General features: G+C 34.0%; 2 protein-coding genes and 1 long non-coding RNA gene across 3 annotated transcripts; all 3 read left to right on the top strand.

Moving 5' to 3' along the window:
• Positions 1-3,695: 3,695 nt before the first annotated feature.
• Positions 3,696-7,560, top strand: LOC125852968 (uncharacterized). The gene is made up of 7 exons (XM_049532660.1): positions 3,696-3,717; positions 3,793-3,883; positions 4,679-4,762; positions 5,581-5,620; positions 6,019-6,087; positions 6,174-6,283; positions 7,356-7,560. Exons 1-7 carry the CDS (start codon positions 3,696-3,698, stop codon positions 7,489-7,491), a joined length of 552 nt encoding a protein of 183 aa, XP_049388617.1. The 3' UTR covers positions 7,492-7,560.
• Positions 7,561-10,864: 3,304 nt separating this feature from the next.
• Positions 10,865-21,698, top strand: LOC125852967 (putative late blight resistance protein homolog R1B-12). Its single transcript, XM_049532659.1, has 2 exons — positions 10,865-12,077; positions 21,133-21,698. Exons 1-2 carry the CDS (start codon positions 10,865-10,867, stop codon positions 21,696-21,698), a joined length of 1,779 nt encoding a protein of 592 aa, XP_049388616.1.
• Positions 16,961-18,653, top strand: LOC125852971 (uncharacterized). Its single transcript, XR_007445093.1, has 3 exons — positions 16,961-17,202; positions 17,331-17,371; positions 18,527-18,653. It is a non-coding gene; the product is annotated as an uncharacterized LOC125852971 (long non-coding RNA).
• Positions 21,699-23,738: the final 2,040 nt, after the last annotated feature.

Below are 23,738 nucleotides of genomic sequence, written 5' to 3'. Positions count from 1 at the left end.
ATGTCCTAAACTTCCACCACAGTTTGGCAAACAAAGCAAGGTTAACATCATGCAATGATCGAAAACCCAATCCTCCTTCATCCTTAGGAAAACACATATCCTCCCATGCTATCCAATGCTTCCCTTTGAGACTTCCTGTGCTTCCCCAAAAAAAATTTGCAAATATCTGATGCAATTGTGCAATAATTGTTTTGGGGGGATTCATCGCCGATAAAAGATAAATTGGTAACGATTGAAGAACATGATTAATCAGAATGTACTTCCCCCCGAATGATAAAAATCTATTCTGCCATGAGAAAATTCTTCTAGCCACCTTTCTAATCAAATCTTCAAAATGACTTTTAATCTTTCTGCCATAAAAGAGTGGACACCCGAGGTACATGAAAGGAAAATTTCCTTGTTTTATACCAGTAATTCGTCTTAATCTGATTGCTACTATCAGAGGAGTCTTATCATGAAGATAAAAGGAACTCTTTGACTTATTAATTCTTTGGCCCGAAATATTTTCATAATCTCTCAGTACTGTCATCATCTTTATCACTGAAGGTCTATCTCCCGAACAAAATAAGATAGTGTCATCTGCATAGGATAAATGATTTATCTCTGGACTCCACTTTGGCATACCATACCCCTTATAACCTTCTTCCTTGTGCAAACTATTTAAACCTCTGGCTAGAACTTCAGCCGCAATAATAAATAATGTTGGGGACAGTGGGTCTCTTTGTTTGAGACCCCTAGAAGACTGAAAAAAACCATTAGATTGTCCATTAATGAGGACTGAATACCAATTACTAGATATCAGTCTCCATACCATGTCAATAATTAGAAACCAAATTCTCTTAATACCTTGGTTTAAAAAATCCAGGACACTCTATCATGGGCCTTAGTCATATCTAACTTCACCACCACGTTAATATTATGATTCCTCATATGGATATCCGTAATGATTTCCTGAGCCAATAACACATTTTCTGCAATACTCCTTCCTTTCACAAAACCTGACTGATTTGGTGAAATTATCCTTGGCAACACCTCCACCATTCTATCATGTACCATTCTTGATATGACCTTATTAATGAAAGAACTCAAGCTTATTGGCCTCAGGTCTGAAAAGTTTTTAACCTCTTCTTTTTTAGGTAAGAGCACCAGAGTGGTGTGAGTAATGAAATTGGGTAACTCCTGCCCACAGAAGAAAGCTCTCACTACTCTGGTTATATCTTCCCCTATAATATCCCAACACTTTTGAAAAAATAGGCCTGAAAAACCATCTGGTCCACATGCACTATCACCATTTAGCTCAAAGACCACCCTTTTGACCTCATCAAGACTCGGAAGCTTTATCATCTCTTCATTATCCTCATCTGTGATCAATTTAGGAATATGTTTCAACATTGAAAAATTTGGGGCATTCCCTTCTTCCTTGAATTGATTTGAAAAGAAAGCTACTGCTGCTTCTCCTATCTGCTGATTTGAGTGTACCATTTCCCCTTGCTTGTTACTAATTTCTGATAAGTGCAACTTTTTCCTCCTCCCTTTCACATAAGAGTGAAAGAATTTTGTGTTCATGTCTCCTTCAACGAACCACTTCATACCTGCCTTTTGCTTCCAAAATTCTTCCTCAATCTTGAGGTATTTTTTTAGCTCGGCCTCCAGTCTACACAGTTCTGCCCTATTATCTGTTGAAGGCAAAATCTCTAATTGTGCTTCCTTTACCTTGATAACATCCTCAATAGTAGCAATTTCTTGAAAAATATTCCCAAAGACTTCTCTGCTCCATTTAATTAATGCTCTCTTCACCCTCTTCAATTTAGCATGAAACTCCAAGAACGGGCAACCTACAAAATCAATCATCCAGTTATGTTGTATGATTTCGTTAAACTGAGGATGCTTTGTCCAGAAATTCAAAAATCAAAAAGGCTTGATAGCATGTTCCTTTTCAGTATTGCAAATCACATGGAGAGGGGTATGATCTGACCCTTGTCTGATTAAGTGTTGGACCTCAGTAGACGGGAAAGCCTCAAGAAATATCGAGTTCACTAAAATTCTATCCAACCTTTTAAAAATGAAATTTTCCTCTATTCTCCCATTCCACTAAGTGGACTTACTTCCCGAAAATTTCACTTCTGATAAAGCACTATTGCTGATGCATTGAGCAAAATCAGTTGCCTCATGTTGAGTGAACTCCAGACCTCCCATCTTCTCCTCCTCATTCAAGATAACATTAAAATCTCCCCCAACCATCCAGGGAACTTGACAATTTTCAGAAATATGTACAATTTCCTCCCATAATTCCAATCTATCCATAGCATTACATCTAGCATACACAGTTGAAATAATGAAAGATTTATTATTCTTACAAAACTTCATTGAAAGTTGTTGTAAAGAATCCAATATTACAGAGCCCTCCCATTCTTCCCTCCAAAAAATCCAAATTTTGCCCGAGCTGTTGGCATAGGCATTGTTGAAACCTAACTTCCTTTTATATTGATCTAGCTCTAACGGATCTTGAAATGGTTCCATTAAAGCTACAAATGAATATTGATGTCTTCTATTTAGATCAATTAATCTCCCAAAAGAGTTGTGAGTATTAACGGATCTAATGTTCCAAAAGATGACTTTCTCAATCATTGATTACTATGAGAAAATTTATCTTTATTGCTCCTTGTTTTGACTTGAAGAGAAATTGTGGGCCTTCCTCTTTTTGCTTTTAAACTATTGGTATGCCTTGGTGATAAATCACCTGCTTTGCTAATTTGCTGAATATTGTACTCCATGCTTTCATCTTCTTCTGTTTCCCTCCTGTGTTGTATTTCTTCATCTGACTCATCAACTAAATATGGAGCTTCTTGAAAAGGCAGCTCATGAATTTGTTCCTCCATTGTGTCCTTCACCTTTCCTGCACTTTTTTCCTGTTTCATTTCCACACTTTACAGATTTGGAGATTCAAATAAGTTAATTTTTTTTACACTAAATTTTTCATATATCTTTTAATTATTTTGAATTGTCAATTATTGTGACTTATAGTACTTTTTACGGAGTTACAAATGTATAAATTTCACTTCAAAAAAATTGAAGAATCCACACGCAAATTTCTAGTTAAATTTAAACTGTTTGACTCTCGAAAATCGAAAAGTACCACATAAATTGGGACAGAGAAAGTAGATTAATGGCATACATAATGAACTTTTCATATATATTACAGATTTATCATAATATTATTATATATGGCTATAAATGATAATAAATAAAAAATTTCACTAACATCAATAATTATTTTTTAAAAACACTTATTCTAAGTAATTTTTCCTATGTATCATGCCTAAGTAAAAATTTGAAATCATAACAAAGGAAAACAAAAGAAGCAAATTCATGAATGGACAGAGTAGCTCCACGTAAAGCACCAACAAGCCTCTCATCCTCATGTCAACTTTCAAACAACCCTTAATTTCTCCTCCTTTTAATTATTTTTAAAAAAACATAGTAATACATATATATACATTTAAAATAAAACTTGGACGCTAAATAAATAATTCAATCTTGAGATAATATATTTAGATATTTTAATTTAATAATTCCAATTAAATATGACTTAAACTCATAAAATTACGAGGCTGTTTATTTATTATCCTCTTTTTTTTCTCCATTCTTCTATAATACCCTTCTTCTTGTCGTATTTTTTTGTGATCCAACCACCTATGGAAAATATACACTCCAAAGGTATTTCTTGTTAAAAAAAGTTTTAATTTTGTTAATTTGTGGTGTATTTCTCAATTATTTTTGGGAATTGTGCAGCAGGAACGAAGGATGAAGAAAAAGAGTACTTGAAGGAAGATGGTGATGATTATACTGCTTCTCATTATATACCTCCACATCTTCTCAATTTGTGAGTTTTACTCCCAATTTTCTTCTTTTTACTTTCTCCTATTACTAGGTTTTTGATTCTTCATCATCATGTATGTTGTAGCAATCAGTTAGGTGACGGAGTCGGAATTTTTACACGCACAATAAAAATTACTTGCATACAGAGCCGGAGTTAGGTGGGAGTTCGTGGGTTCGATGAACCCACTAGCTTTTTAGTAGACATTCTATTTGTATTAGAAAATTAAAATGTAGGGAAGGGGCTGTGGAAATGCCTTTCACACTAGTGTTGTGGGTTCAAACTCTACCATTAATCTTCTGTCCTTAAATTTAGAATTTCCGAACTCTTAATTCTAGCTCTGCCTCTCCTTCCATATCGAATACAAGAAAATATTTTTCAAAAATTTTGACCAAATAAACCTGAGAAAATCTGAAATATTTTCTGGACAATGGTTTCCTCCGCACCAAAAAGTACAAAAAAAAAGCAATTTTAATCATGTTAGCAACTTTAGGTTAAGAAGAATTCAACTTAGTCCCCTCAGTTTCTTGCAAGTTTACTTTAGGTTCAATGTTTGCTAGACTCATATGCCAGAATGTTGAGTACTTGTAGCACTGAGAAACTACAATTTTATAATATCGGACCGAGACAGGATTAAATAGAGTAATATAGATAATGAGAATTCATATAGTCGATATCCAACTTGTTTGGAACAGAGACACAGTTGTTGTCTTAGTGATATCTGTTAATCAGTAGCTTATTAGTTAATGGGTCATTATTTACAGTAATTATGCTCACAAGCTTTCCGCAAATAAATTTCAGATATGCATCGCGAGCCAAGGCACAAGATTTTGAGATTTATGCTCCAAATGCAACGTTTGAAGATCCCCTTATGCGTGCTGAGGGGTATGCTTAACTTGTCTATCTAATGGTAGCCTTGTTTAGTTGTAGTGAAAAAATGCTGCACTTTAGACAAGTGCCTTCAATTGATCATGCTGAATAAGAGCAAGAATTAAACATTTTTTGTGTGCTTCGGCTGCAGAATTTCGCAGTGCAATCATTTTATATGATAAAGAAGATAACGGAAAACAATTTAGTCTCCACACCTAGTGATTGTGAAATTTGAAAATCAAGCACTTCTGTATTTCTGAAACAGAAGTAACTCGAGTCCGACCCTTTTATGCTTCACTGAAGTTTACAAGATAAATCATCACCAACGTAGGCTTATCCTTTCAATAGGTGGGATTCAGTTCCTTAATAAGAGAAATGAGGCCTGAATTGGCTTTCTATATCATTCTTGTTATATTAGAAATGAGGAGAAAAAAGAAACCAATTTCAGTTGTAAATGACTCTGTCATGCTTTTTTTAGTATTTTGTCTTGGTTTTTTCACTCCCACTGTTTTCTTTTTTTCCGAACTTCTTTATAATGCTTCACTTGAGCCGAGCGTCCATCAAAAACAACCTCTTTACCTCCCAAGGTAGGGGTAAGGTCTATGTACACACTACTCTCCCGAGACCCCAGACACCAGTTGTGGGATTACACTGAGTATGTTGTTGGTTGATTGAATTGAGAGGTTCTAAGTAAAAATTCAGATCAGTGCTTGCTTTCTGTTTTCTACCTTTCACACGTGTTCCTTTCAATTATACTTCATTCATAATAAGCCACTTTTGTAATCCTCTATTATATTAGTAAGACTGACTATGAATTTTACTGTTGATTGCAGGGTAAAGCAGATAAAATCATCATTTTATTCGCTCGGGAAGGTCTAAATAATTTTCCTTCTTGCTAAGTGTCCTATTTCATACTAGTCTCCTACTATGCTTGATTGATACACTTTATTGTGGAAAGAAAAAGAATAAGACATAGGCATGAACTTTTGGGAAATCGCATTGTGCGATGCAGTTTTGCTTCTAACATATGGATATCATAATTTTGTTCTTGAAACTCATTTCTCGAAATATACATCACGAAAATATCTAAGGTTCCCAGCATAATCTCCGTTGTTTGTTGAGTGACTGTAACTACTATGGTTTACGTCAATAGTTCTTAGCCAATCCTTTCTTCTTAAAGTTAATTAATTTATTACTATATTATGTCTTTCTTTAGGCTTGGGATTGTTGTGTATGAATAATTTCAAACTGTTGCTTTTTGTACATTTCAGGTCTTCAGTGAGTCGAGAATCGTGGAGTACAACGTCACAGAGAAAGAAATTTCTCCTGGAAATAAAGAGGTTTAAGATCCCTCCATCCTATTGCATCTTCTTTTCGATTTGTTTATTCTCTGCTTTAGGACTGACATTATGGTTGATGGCTTCAGATTTTAATCGACAACAAACAATATTACAAGTTCTTGGGGAAAGACATCCATATGATATCACTAATCAAGTTGTACACGGAAGGTGGAAAGGTTGTTCGTCATGAAGACTGGTACGTATATATTTCACATCAAAAATACTTGTTGAATTTGTAGTTCAACAAGGAAAATGTTAAGCATTTCTCTTGGTATCTTGCCATGACATCCTAACTATTTTTCAGTTTGTGTAAATGTAAGAGGCAAGTAACATTTTGTTTCGCCAAAATGTACTTTAAGTATGTTCAAATTCTGTGCAACTTCACATGTTCGATAAACTTAATCCTAAAGTCACACAAATTTATTTCACTTGGTCTAGGGCTCTAGATATACAGGGTTGGTTAATGCCACTTTTAGCTATCTCAGTGTCTTGTCAAATGTCATGATTTTGCCAAAAGATGTTCCGGTTTTGGCAAAAACTAGTAAGGCTTGCTAAGTTGTGTTCTCCATCATTTCTATAATTGTGACTTGAAACTGTTCAATTTGTAGTTCAACAAGGGAACTCTTGAACATTCTCTTGGTTTCTTGCCATGAGATCCATCAGTTTGTGTAAATGTAAGAGGCCATCTGCAGTAACAGTACTGAGTTTCACCATAGTGTACTTCTTTAAGTATGTTCAAATTCTGTGCAACTTCACATGTTTGATAAACTTAATCCTAAAGTCGCACAAATTCATTTTACTTTGTCTATGGCTCTAAATATGCAGGGTTGGTTATTGGTTATTGCCACTTTTAGCCATCTCTGTGTTCTTTTCATATGTCATTATTTTGCCAAAAGATGTTCCATTTTTGGCAAAACAAGTTAGGCTTGAACCCTCGACTAACTAGCTAAAGGCAGAAGAGTCTCACAAATTGGGCAAAGCCTCACTCGTCTTGCCAAATATACTATATATAATATAATGTTTGGTTGTATAGTTTATGTAAGCTCTTTTTACTAGTCAAACGACATAATTTTGCCAAAGGATGTTTTCTTTTTTGTGGACATATGACTGAGGCTTGCTAAGTTTTTCATTGCTACAATGTGACTTGAACCCTCGACCAATTGGCTAAAGGTAGTTTGCCAAATATATTCTCTATATACATGCATGATATACTGTTTGGTTGTATAGTTTATTCCTGTTTTTAAATGGTTTTCAAATAATTTTTGTAGCTGGGATAAGAAACCTTTACGGAATAGGGAGACAGTAAAGGCACCTCTTGTTGGGCGTATGATTGAGGTATCTCGTAGAGCTTCGATGCTTTTAACACATGCTCTAATGGGGTTTGGAAAAGATCCCTCCATGTAAATTGCAGTGCACTGTTTTTAAGTGTTTCAATTAGTTTTTACCATATTGTACTAAGAAATATATATATGTTTGCTTGAAAATATGTAAAGATAACTATACAGTTGATCCATTTGGTCATCCATAGACAATTTTTATTATTTAAATTTTAGCCAGTATTACTAAACTTGGGATAATACTTGTGTGTTCCTCTGCTTCTTTTCTGGTAAAGAGTTAATTCTAACTAGTTGAATTTTTTTGTCGTTCGTCTTCGATCTATTAGTCTTCGATCTATTATTCAAAGTTAAGGGGAGAGTTTGTTTCTTAAACAAAGTTCAGTATTTAAATGTTTTTCACTCTTTTTAAATATGACTAGTATTTGGGAACGTGCATTGCACGTTTATCCCAAATAATAATATACTGATTATATCTTTCGCATAATCAACATTTTTAAAAGTTCAGAAATTGATATTGTGCAACATAAGAGATTTGGTGCCAAGAAATAAGAGATTCTTACCAAACATATAATGAATTATCCAACTTATCACATATAATTCTTACCATGCATGCGATTATAATGCCACTAAAATTGAAAGAGGAAACAAATGACATACATAAATATAATTACATATGATAAAACATAGATGAAGAGGGAATCAAATAAAGAAGAGCCCTTCTTTGAAATCAACAATTGAACACTACAATTTTCTATGATTTATCTAATATTGTCCAATGTCTTAATTTATAATTTGCGAGACCAATTTTTCCCTTCATTCAATATGAGAAAATGAAAAGACAATAGTTTTAAATTTTAATTTTTAGGAATAAAGAGTCTTGAAATCATGATCTTTTTTATAAAATACAAGCACATAATGATATAAAATGAAGAGAAGAAGACAAGATATATATGGAGATGAAGAAAAAGACTTTTTTACTATTCAAGTGTGTCATTCAAATGGTGAATAATATCTCTATTTATAGTGTTGAGATATCATAGCCAAAGGTCACCTTGAAATTATACATATTATCCACCAAGGTTCATATCACCTTGGAATTATACATACATAAATTTAATTAATTCTTGAAGAAATCAAATGGACAATTCAATATTCAATGAATTTATAACAATCTTTCATTTTCTTCTTTTGTAATGTTTTTCTCATTTAATTGCATTTAAAAGTTGATTCAACTTTCAGCTTAACACCTTTCAACTTTTAGTATTTAGTATAATATATATATAATATTATTTAATAATATAATTAATTAAATACTTTATTTAGTGTAGGGGTAAAATAGTAATTCAACTTTGCAAGTTGGAGTTTCCCACTTATAATAATATATGATATGATATATGATGATACGATGATATATATGATGATGATAAATAGTTATACATACAAATACTCTTTGATTTGAATTTGATGAAGTAAAGTCACTTATCGATCCTCCATTTACAGAGTGATTGAGTAATCTCATCAAATGTCAAGAATTGGATGGCAGACACGATTCTTACTAGTTCTTCTCACAATTTTGTGCAGTTGAACATTATCATACATGTCTAATAAAAACTGACGGACTCTGACTACCTTTAGGCTTCATGCAAAGCAAATAAAAGATCCTAAACTCATACTGCAGATCAACTTATGCAGAAAAAAATATATATTTTGTGCCAATTAATTTGTGACATTCATGTATTGAGTCGTTAAATGGACCACATTACTATTCACAGTAAATTATTCAATTTTATAAGAGGGTTCAATGTCTCTTAACAACTTGGAATCCAATGTATATGAATCAGAAATCAGACACATTTGGGACCCATTGAATGATCAGTGTTTGAAAAGTCTTCAAGAAAACTACAGTGTCTTTGTCCATGGACCACTAGTAGTAATTGTTACATGGACCTTGGGCTTAGCCTAAAGTAAGAATTGTTCAAATTCATCTAAGGAAGTCCATGATCGATGTGAGATTCATTTCATTCATCACTCTTGGCATGCCCGATTCTGTCACACTCACTAGAGCATGCATGCCCGACAGAAAAAAGTACAATTGAGGAATATACTATTGTTGGGATGGAGGATGACTTAAACACCATAATTGAGCGCCTCATTTCCTAAACATATGAGTTACCTGTCATACCAATTTTTGGTATGGGCAGTATAGGTAAGACATCTCTTATCAGAAAAGTTTATGATGATTCATCTATTCATTCTTGATTTGATAAACATGCAAGGGTAGGGTAAATACTTTCTTAATATAGCGTACTTATGTGATTTACCCTTGTTATTACTGATACAAATTGAAAAAAGATAAAGGTAAGTACACTAGTCTTTGGTCCCCATTTAGAAAAAGGTATGGACATAAAAAAAAGTAAACCTTTTGGACAAAACCTCTTAGCCTAATAATAACAAAGCAGAGAGATTAAATCAACTCCATAATTGCACATCTTCATTTTCACAACTTATATTCTAATAATATTCATTAATCTTGTGTCTTTAACCCACACATTGTCTCCTTTTGGTTTCTTTTATCTCTCCTGTGAGCTTCCATCTTTTTTATTCACTTGTTGACTCGAACCTATAACTTAATCTTAGAGTTAAAGTGGAGAGTATTTACCATCCAAACCACTCTCGCTTGTCCTTTATCCTTTTTTTTCGATCATCTATTTATGCTTTTATTTAGCTTTAGTTTGGTTGGGAAAAAATGTGTTTCTAATGGAATTTAGGCCTATCTCTACCCTTTGGATAAGAGTTGGTTTCTCGTTGTAAGTAAAGACTGTGGGGCAGGTTGATCTTCAATTTGTGTGTTTTTTATCGTACAAAATTCCAGACAGTGATATTAACTCAAGTAACTCAAACATTTTGACCTTTTATGATTATATAAATTTCAATAGAAAATTTGTATCGAAAGTTTATTATATTCGTCCAACTTGAGACATGATGTCTTCATTATTCAACGTAAATTATTCTATTTTACAACAGGGTTCAATGTCTCTGACAAGTTGGAATCCAATGTTTATGAATCAGAAATCTGAACGACTAATGTTTGAAAATTCTTTAGGAAAACTACAAGAGTTTCTTTATTTTTCATTAGAAGTTTATTATATTAATACAACTTGACATATTATTATATTTTTATTTTTCATTAGAAGTTTATTATATTAATACAACTTGACATATTATGTCTTTAATTATCTTTCATTTCTTTTTTCCCACTTTAACTTAGTCAATCCACAGTTTTGCATCCATGAACTACAAGTTGTGTGGCTGTGATGTAGATGTTAAATAGAAAATTGTCCAAATTCATGTAAATTATATGCACAAAACACTTAGCCTAATAATAACAAAGCAGAGACATTATATCTGCAAGGCTCTCATCTTTTAGCAAACAAAGAGAAATGGCTTATGCTGCTCTTTCTTCACTTATGTATACTTTAGAACAACTCTTCAAACCTAATCAATCTTTCCTTTGTCGATGCTCTACACAACAACATCTTCAATCTCTCTATCAAAATCTTTCTGCTTTGCAACTTTTCCTTGACAATACTACCACAAATGATATTGAAACTCTTAAGTTTATAGAAAAGAGGATCAGAGATGTAATATACAAAGCAGAAGATAAAGTTGATTCAAGCCTAAGAAGCATCATTCTAGCTGATTGCACAGAGAGTAGACAAGGGGCTTGTAAATTCTTCGACGAAGAATTGGTAAAAGTGGAAAAAGATGTTGATTCTCTCAGGCAAGAGGTGATGCAGATTGAGTTTAACAAGCATGGAAGCAGATCCGCAGAACTAGCAGCAGCTCCCTCCTCACCAGAAAAAAGTAAAATTGAGGAAAATACTATTGTTGGGATGGAGGATGACTTCAACACCATACTTGATCGCCTCACTGCCCAAACAGACGAGTTAACTGTCATACCAATTTTTGGTATGGGAGGTATAGGTAAGACAACTCTTGCCAGAAAAGTTTATGATGATTCTTCTATTTGTTCTCGATTTGATAAACATGCATGGGTCACTATCTCCGAAGAATACAATGAGAGACAAATGCTTCTTGAAGTTGTTTCTTCAATTACTGGAAGCAATCAAGAAATGAGCGATGATCAACTAATGGAGATTGTGCACAGAGGTCTGAAGGGTTGGAGATTTCTAATTGTCATAGATGATATTTGGAGTACTAAGGCATGGGACCAAATTCAAAGAATATTTCCTAATGATGACAATAAAAGCAGAATTCTATTAACCACAAGGCTCAAGTATGTTGCTGATTATGTTAGTTGTCCTGATTTCCCCCCTCATTGTAAGTCTTTTCTCACTCTAGATGATAGTTGGAATCTATTTACTGGAAAATTGTTCAAAAAAGAAGTGTGTCCTCCTCTACTTGTAGAAATAGGGAAGCATATTGTACAACAATGTCAAGGGTTACCTCTCTCGGTTATTGTCGTTGCGGGACTTGTTGGAAAAATGGACCCAACGTATGATAATTGGCAGAAAGTTGAGGAAAATCTGAAGTCATTCTTCGGTACAGTATCCGAACGGTGCCAATCAATTCTTACTTTGAGCTACAATTACTTGCCCCAATATTTGAAGGCTTGTTTTCTCTATGTTGGAGGTTTTCCAGAAGACATAGAGATTAATGTTTCCAAGTTAATTAGGCTATGGATTGCTGAGGAATTTGTAAGGGGAAGAAGCAATAAAAGGTTAGAAGTGGTGGCAGAGGAGTATCTACAAGAGTTAATTGATAGAAGTTTAATGTTGGCCGGTACACATGGGGATAATGGAATGATGAAAACTTGCAAAATTCATGATCTTCTTCGCCAACTATGCCTAAGAGAAGCTCATACTCAAAATGTTGTGCATGTCATGAATGCAAATGTTCCCATCTCCTTAGAAGCCATAGATGATCAACGGCGACTGATCGTTCAATTTGATCTTCAAGAGAAGCAATTTTATCGTACAAGGCATAGCAGTGGTATTACAAGTATAACCCGCACCTTTATTTCAACGCCATCATATTTTCCAAAAAGGAATTTATCCATTGTTTCACAGTTGAAGTTGCTTAAGGTGTTGGATGTATTTTCAATTGAATACGATTTCTCTTGTGTAATACCTCAACTTGTACATTTGAGATATGTTGCTGCAAAAATTGAGGAAACTCTTTCACTAGCCAAACTGAGAAATCTACAGACCATAATTTTTGAAAGTTTTCTAGGGACAAAGTTGAAGCACCCCGTAGATATCTGGACGACAACGGAGATTAGACATGTGGATATTAGATCACCACTCTATATATCCAATCCTGTTGAGGCAGAAAATAATAGTAGTGGAGAACATCCTCTGTTTCTCAATAACTTGCAAACACTAACTCTTCACTTATCTCCTTTTGCTGTGGAAATCATAAGACGAACTCCCAATCTAAAAGAACTAAGGATTTTACATGAAGCTAAGCATTCTGATGGGCTTGCTATTCTTGATTCTCTCAGCCTTCTTGAGAAACTGGAGAAACTACACCTAGAAGCACAACAAACCGTTAACCCGATCATGATTTTCTCAGGGGATATTTTCCTTCCGAATCTCAAGGAGTTGACATTATCATCTACTTATATACCATGGGAAGCTATGAATTTACTGGCTAATTTACCCAATCTTGAGGTGCTCGATTATTCTGCATTCGATGGAACAGATTGGAGACTAAATGAAGATGTTGTGTTTCGCAAATTAAAACTTCTATTACTGCATAGGTGTAGAGATCTGCAAAAGTGGGAAGCTGGTAGTGATAATTTTCCAATGCTTGAGAAACTAATGATGTTTTGGTTGGATAAACTGGAGGAGATTCCGGAGAGTATTGGAGATATAATGACACTAAAACTGATCCAAATAGAATATTGCAGCTTTGGTGTAGAGACAAGTGCAGAGAAAATTAAACAAGAGCAACAAAGCTTGGGAAATTATGAGCTTCAAGTTCAAATTACTCCTATGGTATGTTAAAATTCCATCATTCATTATTTAAATACTCTTCTTAGTGTTTTTTTACTCCATCCAATTCATATTACTTCGATCCGATACTAAAAAAATAGTTATTTTTTACTGTTGACAACATTTACTAGAGATTTGTAAGCATACTAGAGGGATATGCATTGTTGTCTCTCTACATTTTTTGATACAAATTCTACATCTTATGATACACTTTCTTCTTTTATTTTCCCAGCTCTCTCACGTCTGGCAACAGCAACAGCAGGACCAGCAAGTCCGGCAACTCCAGCAAACGCTACTTCAGTCGGAGCGAGCATTAATAGCGGCTGAGTGTTTTATTCGACATTCTGATAAATGGTCTTAAAAACTTGTGTTTGTTCAAAGTTCAATTTTTGATGGTGCCTCTAAATATTCCTAATTAGGCACCTTCACAGGCATTTATTTATCTTTATTTAGTTGGAACATTTTGAAGCTACTTTTGATTGTATTTATATATCTTAAGAAATCCGTTTAATAGGTACAAATTGTTAATTGAGAACTTCGTTACTTAAAACAGGTAGAATCCAAAACACACAAACTTCATGTCCTAATTCCACAAAGTTGAATCACTGTGGAATGAAATGCTAACATAGAATTCTATCATATGGTTTTAATGCAGTAACACACAAATTAAACTTCATGTCCAAATCCAACTCACCTTAGCCTCCCACATCATGTCCGTGATAGAGGCCACCTTCATCTTGGTCTGAATATCTTCATTTTTTTACCTGATCTCTCCTAGTAATTCATTTCAAAAAGAATGATTATTTCCTTTTTTAACAACTCTTTTAACTCTTAGTTTTCACTTACATGTTTAAAATAACAAGATAAAACGACATTTTGATCCATTCTACATATACTTAGTCTAAGACCACAAGATTCAAAAGTCTTGTTTATTTTTTAGAAAAGAGTTGATATACACCTTAACTTTGTCATTAGAGCCGATATAACCCTCGTTATCAAAGTGGCTCATATATAGGGATGATAACGGGCCGGGGTAAATACAGAGCGGAACGGGGCGAATACAGAGCGGAGCGGGGTGGAGGGGATTGAAACAAATTTTAAATTTATTTTTATACTATTTCCCTCTACTGTTACACAAATGGCTCACATAGACTACTCTCCTCTAACGGAAGGGAAAGAAATCAATTTTAAATTTATTTTTTAGAACTTTTTATTTAAAAAAATATTTACTGAATAGTCAATCTCTGCTATTAGTGTAGTCTCCTCATGTTCTGTTGTCATAAGCACTTCTCCAAACGGTCCAACAAGAGTAGAATGTCCCCAAGCTACATAACTAGCCACCGTCTCTTACAGGAGAACAAGTTGCTACATACAACTGCAATCAGCAGCCCTCACCCGTTGCAATAATTCCAAACTATCATTGGAATATGGACTCAGGGAGAAGAATAAGCTGAGCACCCTTGTCTGCAACATCTTCTATTGCCTGCTGAGCTGATGCATGGTTCAAACACAGTAGGTAATGGGACTCAAGAAGGCTCAAAATTCGATCACATATCTTGCTAAGCTCAGCCTCAATTTTGGCTCAACTAGCTTGGCCATGTACACATTTTCCTCCATGGGAACATAATTTCCAATTAAATTGTGAACAAATAGAAGCGAAATTCTTCACCTCTTCTATCACACACATTCATCAACTCATAGAGAAATTAACAATGAAAAACAGAGACCAGACAGAGAAATGCAAGACAGATTAAAGAACGGTCATAGCAGTTATATAATTGCATTTCAGAATCTCAAAATTAAATGGCTACACGATTTGAAGAGCTGTAATGACAACTATATAATTACATCTGCACTTAGCATTGACACATGAGTTGAGATATTTTGATAAAACTTAGTTACACAAAAATATTTAACATGCTCATGCGCACATTAATAATCGGAAGTGTCAAAAAATGCCACTGTTGTCACACTTTGAAGTGATTTCAAGCAAAAATTACTAAACTAGTGTAGCCACTTATATCACAAATTCACCGTAGTTCAAAGTTTATCATGGACAGCCATCCACATCATTGTCTGACGATCATGTTCACCCATACGTAAAAATAATTCCATCTTTTTGTCATCTTTACAGAGAATCATTGCAACTTTTATACGTTGCTCTGTGGTGTACAACTCAAATACAAGGGATTCAAGGATAGAATAAACTTGACCACGAACATCGATCGATCACCCTCCATCTTGACTTTCAAGAAAGGTTTTCTTAACTTCCATCATATCCTTAAGAAATGTCTCACTATCATCCTCTTCTTCACACACATATTCTTTTTGACCCAACGCATAACAATTGGAAGATCGTTGAGGAAAATCTGAATTCATTCTTTGGTACGGTATCCGAACGATGCCAATCAATTCTTTCTTTGAGCTATAATTACTTGCCCCAATATTTGAGGGCTTGTTTTCTTTATGTTGGAGGTTTTTCTGAAGATATGGAGATTGATGTTTCCAAGTTGATTAAGCTATGGATTGCTGAGCAATTCGTAAAGGTAAGAAGCAATAAAAGGTTAGAAGTGGTGGCAGAGGAGTATCTACAAGAGTTAATTGATAGAAGTCTAATTTTGGTTGGTAAACAAAGGGCTAATGGAAGGATGAAAACTTGCAAAATTCACGACCTTCTTCGACAACTGTGCATAAGAGAAGGTCAAACTGAAAATGGTTTGAATGTCATAAATGGGGATGTCCCCAAAGCCATATATCATAGTATGCAGCATAGCAGTCGCATAACTCGCACCTTTATTCCAATGCCATCTTTTGGTTTAGTTTTTCCAAAAAGGATTTTCTCCATTGTTTTAGAGTTGAAGTTGCTTAAGGTGTTGGACGTATTATCAATTGAATGCAATTTCTCTTGTGTAATACCTCATCTTATACATTTGAGATATGTTGCTGCAAGAATTGAGAAAGCTCTTTCACTAGCCAAATTGAGAAATCTACAGACCATAATTCTTCAAAGTCTTGAAGAGACGGAGTTGAAGCACCCCATAGATATTTGGACAATGTCAGAGATAAGACATGTGGATATTGGATTGCCACTATATATATCTAATCCTCTTGATGCTGAAAATCATAGTATTGGAGAACATCCTTTGTTTCTCAATAACTTGCACACACTTTCTCTTCATTATTCTGCTTTTGTTGCGGAAATCATAACAAGAAGTCCCAATCTAAAAAAGCTAAAGATTTCAGATAGATCTGAGCATCCTATTTTTGATTCTCTCAGTCTTCTACATGATTTGGAGACACTACACATAGCAACCTTTGACCCAATGATTTTCTCAGGAGATATTTTCCCTCCTAATCTAAAGAAATTGAAATTATCATACACTAGATTACCATGGAAAGTTGTGAATTTGCTTGCTAATTTACCCAATCTTGAGTTGCTCAAAGGGAATGATGCATTCAAGAGAACAAATTGGAGACTCAATCAAGATGTTGTGTTTCGCAAATTAAAGCATTTAAAAATTGTTGCCGGAGATCTGCAGAGGTGGGAAGCTGGTAGTGATAATTTTCATATGCTTGAGCAACTAATATTGCATCAGTTGCGTGATCTGGAGGAGATTCCCGAGAGTATTGCAGATATAATGACACTAAAATTCATCCAAATAAACTGTTGCGGCTCTGGTGTAGACACTAGTGCAACGAAAATTCAAGAAGAGCAACAAAGCTTAGGAAATTATGAGCTTCAAGTTTGAATTACTCCTATGGTATGTTCATTTCCATCTTTCATTATTAGTCAATTCTTAATTAATATGTTCATGTGCTCTTTCTATAGAAGAGTAATATTTTTTGTTATTTCGAAGTTTACTCAAAAGGGTCCACATTTTTTCAACAGCCCGACTTAGCTCGAGCTACTACACCTGTTGCTTGGAACAGGTAATGNAGAGTATTGGAGAAACAATGACACTAAAATTCATCCAAATAAACTGTTGCGGCTCTGGTGTAGACACTAGTGCAACAAAAATTCAAGAAGAGCAACAAAGCTTAGGAAATTATGAGCTTCAAGTTCGAATTACTCCTATGGTATGTTCATTTCCATCTTTCATTATTAGTCTATTCTTAATTAATATGTTCATGTGCTCTTTATATAGAAGAGTAATATTTTTTGTTATTTCGAAGTTTACTCAAAATGGTCCACATTTTTTCAACAACCCGACTTAGCTCGAGCTACTGCGCCTGTTGCTTTGAACAGGTAACGTATAACCTTCATTTTTTTCTGAAAATTATCATGGATTTTCATTGTTTAGCTTCAAATTCTGTTTTGAGATTGTTTGAATTCAATCTAAAAGAAGCTATTGGAAGTGATTTGCTATGTTATGTTATCCTAGTAACTGGGGAAAGTATTGGGCAGACATACTAAAGTAAGATTCAAAATGTATACTCAGAAGAGAGATAAAATTAGGATTGAAGATATAAGGCAGAAGGTGCGTAGGTAATTGATTGTTGACTTGCTATCCTGTGAATAGGCTTGGTGGTAATTTGGTACAGAGTACTTGTTTCTCTGTTCATACCAGTAGTAGTAATATTATTCTCATAGTTTCTTGTCCTACGATTTTTGTTTCTCCCCGTGTTTCATGTGCTTTGGTTATCACATCATTACTTAATTTGCTCGGGCAATTTCTCCCGGACTAGGAACCCTCTCTACTACATGAAGCCCTGGAGTACTTTAGAAGTAGAAATTATAGATCTGAAATCTCTGCTTAAATGTCTCCATGAAAATAGATAGTAAGTGAATATTGAAGCATCGATATGATTACTTACACCGGAGTGTCAAAGCCAGATGAAGAGTCCAGGCATTAGAGATGTTGTATGATCAAGAGAAGCAAAACGAATTAGGCTTGCTAAGCTGTTCGCCCACATTGCTTACAACATGACTTGAACCCTAGACCAATATAATTGGTTAGAGGTGGTGGTGTTTCACCAACTGAGCAAGCCTCACTCGTCTTGCCAAATATATTTTATATATAAAGTATAATGTTTAGTTGTATAGTTTATTCCTATATTTGAATGGTTTTCAAACAATCTTTGCAGCTGGGATAAGAAATCTTTACGGAATAGGGAGACAGTGAAGGTGCCACTTGTTAGGCGCGTGATTGAGGTGTCTCGTAGAGCTTCGAAGCTTTTAAAACGTACCCTAATGGGGTTTGGAAAAGATCGCCCTATGTAAATTGCAGTGTACTGTTTTTAACTATTTCAGTTAGTTTTATAATCATGTAAGAAATATATATATGTTTTGCTTGAAAATATCTTCACATAATTAAATATATATAGATAGTACATTGATTATACACATATTGAACATGGATTATACGTATATTGTATATCCGTCGGCTATTTTTAGTCTAATCAGTTTGATGGACGGATATATAGGTTAATTATTCGTATCTTTCTTCACCTATTTCTGAATTAGATATACACCTCTTTGTGTATTTGCACTACCATTTTCTTCCCCCTCTCCCTCTATTTATTTTTCATTTTATTTTTCTTTTATCTTTTATGGTTAAAATGTAAAAGTTACACCTAAATTATGCGAAATAGATTAATTTTGAACTATGGTCAATTCTTTCATCGAGACTTAACTCAAATCACGGTGATATTTTCTTGTTCCTGAATGGGTATGATTCAAATTGTAAACTCACCATAGAAAAAGGTGTAGATGAGCAAAAGTCACTTGACTGTAACGAGAGGAGCTCTAGCTTACTCTACTTCCACTGCCGCCTTTACTGTTTTGGCATACATATTTTACTCGACTTTAATTTTGGGTGGTATAAGTAGGCACTTTTAACTTGTATAAAATTGAACAAATAGATACATGTGTCTTATGTGGCGTCCTACATGAAGATTTATGTCCTACGTGGAGTTCTACATGTATTATGCCATGTAGAACACATGCGTCTTCTTCTTCAAATTTTTATACAAGTTTAAGTGTCTACTTGTGCACACCCAAAATTAAAGAACAAAGATGTCAACTGAAGCCAAGTTAAAAGAGTATTATGAGGTTTGATTAACCATGAAGTAGTGTAAACTGGCTGCATTGTGCCATCATTAGTCAACAAACCCATTAGCAATCCATCAATTGCTTAATTAAAGATAATGATAGTAAAAGTTTAGTGCACTACACCTTATCTCACAATTATATAATACAAATAGTAAAAGTTAGTCCACTACCCCTTATCTCTTGTAATTAAACAAATGATAAAAGTAAGTACACTAATCTTTGTCCCCCATTTAAAAAAAGTTGGAAATAAAAAAAAGTAAATCATTTGGACAAAACCTCTTAGCCTAATAATAAGAAAGTAAATTATTCCAGCAAACTGCAATAATTTTTTTGTTAAGAGAAATGGCTTATGCTGCTCTTTCTTCACTTCTGTATACATTGGAACAACTATTCAAACCTAATCAATCTTTCGTTTGTCGAAGCTACACGCAACATGTTCAATCTCTCTATCAAAATCTTTCTGCTCTGCAAGATCTCCTTGACGATACTACAAAGGATATTGAAACTCTTAAGGTATGTAATTCACTAGTATAGTTATCTAAATCTTACTGATTTTTTATATTTTTTTCAATAATAATTAATTTACCGAGTTTCAATTTCAAGGTTATAGAAAAGAGGATCAGAAATGTAGTATACAAAGTGGAATATAAAGTTGATTTATGGCTACGAAGGATCATTCTAGCAGATCGTGAGGACAAGCGGGAAAAGGCTTATACATCCTTTTATGAAGAATTGTTGAAAGTGAAAGGACAAGTTTATTTTCTCCACAAAGAGGTGATGCAGATTAATGTTAAAAAGCATGGAAGCAAATCTGCAGAATCAGCAACAACTACCTACTCACCAGAAAAAAGTACAATTGAGGGAAATACTATTTTTGGGATGGAGGATGACTTCAACATCATACTTGATCGCGTCACTGCCCAAGCAGACGAGTTAACTGTCATACCAATTTTTGGTATGGGCGGTATCGGTAAGACAACTCTTGCCAGAAAAGTTTATGATGATTCATCTATTTGTTCTCGATTTGATAAACATGCATGGGTCACTATCTCCAAAGAATACAATCAGAGACAAATGCTTCTTGAAGTAGCCTCTTCAATTACCGGAAGCAAACAAGAAATGAGTGATGATGAACTAATGGAGATTGTGTATAGAGGTCTGAAGGGTAGGAGATTCCTAATTGTCACTGATGATATTTGGAGTACTGAGGCATGGGACCAAATGCAAAGAATATTCCCAAATGATGACAATAAAAGCAGAATTATATTAACCACTAGGCTCAAGTATGTTGCTGATTATGTGAACTGCCTTGATTTTCCACCTCATAGTAAGTCCTTTCTAAGTCTAGATGATAGTTGGAATCTATTCACCAAAAAATTATTCAAAAATGATCAATGCCCTCGTCTTCTAGAAGAAATAGGAAAGCATATTGTACAACAATGTCAAGGATTACCTCTCTCGGTGGTTGTCGTTGCTGGACTTCTTGGAAAAATGGACCCGACACATGATAATTGGAAGAAGGTTGAGGAAAATCTGAACTCATTCTTTGGTACGGTGTCCGATCGGTGCCAATCAATTCTTTGTCTGAGCTACAATTACTTGCCCCAATATTTGAAGGCATGTTTTCTGTATGTTGGAGGTTTTCCAGAAGACACAGAGATTAATGTTTCCAAGTTGATTAGGCTATGGATTGCTGAGCAATTCGTAAAGGCAAGAAAGGATAAAAGATTAGAAATGGTGGCAGAGGAGTATCTACAAGAGTTAATTGATAGAAGTCTGATTTTGACTGGTACACAAAGTGCTAATGGAAGGATGAGAAGTTGCAAAATTCATGATCTTCTTCGCCAACTATGCCGAACTGAAACTCGTACTGAAAATGTTGTGCATGTCATGAATGGGAATGTCCTCATGTCCTTATTAGAAGTAATAGATGATCAGCGGCGAGTTATAGGTCTGTGTAACCATGAAGAGAAGCAAGTTTATCCTCCAATGCATAGCAATTGTACAGCAAGTATAGCTCGTACCTTTATTTCAATGCAATTTTTATATTACCCTGGTTTTCCAGAAAGGATTTGTTCCATTGTTTCAGAGTTCAAGTTACTTAAGGTGTTGGACGTATTAACAGTTTGGTACGATTTCTCTGGTGTAATACCTCAACTTGTACATTTGAAATATGTTGCTGCAAAAATTAAGGGAAGTCTTTAACTAGCCAAATTGAGAAATCTACAGACCATAATTCTTCGAACTCTTGAAAGGAAAAAGTTGGAGCAGCCAGTAGATATCTGGAGAATGTCAGAGCTAAGACATTTGGATATCAGTTGGCCACTATATATATCTAATCCTCTTGAGGCAGAAAATCCTTTGTTTCTCAATAACTTGCAAAATCTTTATCTATATTACTCTCCTTTTATAGCGGAAATCATAAGAAGAACTCCGAATCTAAAAAAGCTAAAGCTTTTAGATGATTCAGAGCATTCTGAGTGGTCTGCAATTCTTGATTCTCTAATTCTTCTAGAGGAGCTGGAGACGCTACTCATAAAGCGGGAGACTATTGACGTGAACATTTTCTCTGGAGATATTTTACCTTGTAAAGTCAAGAAAATGACATTAAGTACTAATATCAAGAAATTGATATTATCAGGTACTCGTATACCATGGGAAGTTGTGAATTTGCTGGCTTATTTACCTAATCTTGAGGTGCTCAAAGGGTTTGGTGCATTCGATGGAACAGATTGGAAAGTAGATGAAGATGTTGTGTTTCACAAATTACAATATCTACAAATTGTTGACATAGGTCTGGAAAGGTGGGAAGCAGATGGTAGTGATAATTTTCCAATGCTTGAGCAACTATTACTGTGTGGGTTGGATGAACTGGAGGAGATTCCTGAGATTATCGGAGATATAATGACACTAAAATTCATCCAAATAAAATATTGCAGCTCTGGTGTGGAGAATAGTGCAAAGAGAATTCAAGAAGAGCAAGAGAGCTTGGGAAATTATGAGCTTCAACTTCAAATTACTCCAAAGGTATCTTCATTTCCAGCTACAAAGGCAGGACGTATCAAAGGAACATTTTATTAACACCTTGTTTGGATGGTTGTTATCTATTGTATTGTATTGTTAGTTTAAATAGAATATTTGTTTTGGTTGTTACTTAATTCTATTGTATCGTATCGTTTAAATTCATCATTAGGTAATGACAAAAAGACTCAATTGTGTAACGGATGATTTGGTGTAATCGCGTCATTACCTTAATCTTTTCTTCTCATTTTGTCTCTACTCATATTAATAACTAGTTTTTGGGAACGTGCGTTGCACGTTTGTCCCTTGTAATTACTACAAGATTTCTATATTATTAAAAAAAAAATGAATTTCATAATAGAAAATATGCGTGTATTTCACGCTACTTAGTATAAATATTTGTAAATGATTTAAATACACTTACAATATGTATAAATAATTATTCATAAAATTAAGTAATCAAAAGAGAAGGANTAATAGAAAATATGCGTGTATTTCACGCTACTTAGTATAAATATTTGTAAATGATTTAAATACACTTACAATATGTATAAATAATTATTCATAAAATTAAGTAATCAAAAGAGAAGGAGTGTAACACCAAGTTAAAGTTTAACAATCTGACAATCATATCAAATCGTTTTAAGAAATTGTATCATTTTGATACGTAGATTTCACATGAGTTATAAGTTGTGAAGATGTCATATAATGTTTGAAGAGAATATATAAAAAATTATCAATATCTATTACATTATTATAGCATCACAATAAATTATACAACTTCAGATGTACATTATGTTCATCCCACAAATATTCGAAAACAAGATGAAATAGAGTAGACTAAAAACAATAAAATAGCTAATGAATTCTAAAACTTTTAAATAACAAAAATTCAAGAGAGTAACAATTCTAAATTAAAAGAATGGAGGAACTTCCTCAATAACCAACAAAAGCATAAATAGATTTACCTCTTTTTTGTTGCATATGTGATGAACAAAAACATCCATCAACAATTATACATTAGAATAACTAAGTGTATGCATTAACATAAAGTGGTTGTGATGAGAAACATAATTACATCCACCAATAATCATCCATCAACAATTATACATCAGAATAACAAAGTGTATGCATTAATATAAAGTGATTTTGTAAACAACTTTTTGGTATATATAATTATAAGTTAGGAATTATAAAAGTCATTTAAAAATTGATAATATACAT

Source organism: Solanum stenotomum, unplaced genomic scaffold, assembly GCF_019186545.1.
Source record: "Solanum stenotomum isolate F172 unplaced genomic scaffold, ASM1918654v1 scaffold6896, whole genome shotgun sequence".
Taxonomy (NCBI): Eukaryota; Viridiplantae; Streptophyta; class Magnoliopsida; order Solanales; family Solanaceae; genus Solanum; species Solanum stenotomum.
Note: the sequence above shows the minus strand (reverse complement) of the source record. Positions and strands in the feature narration are given on the sequence as shown.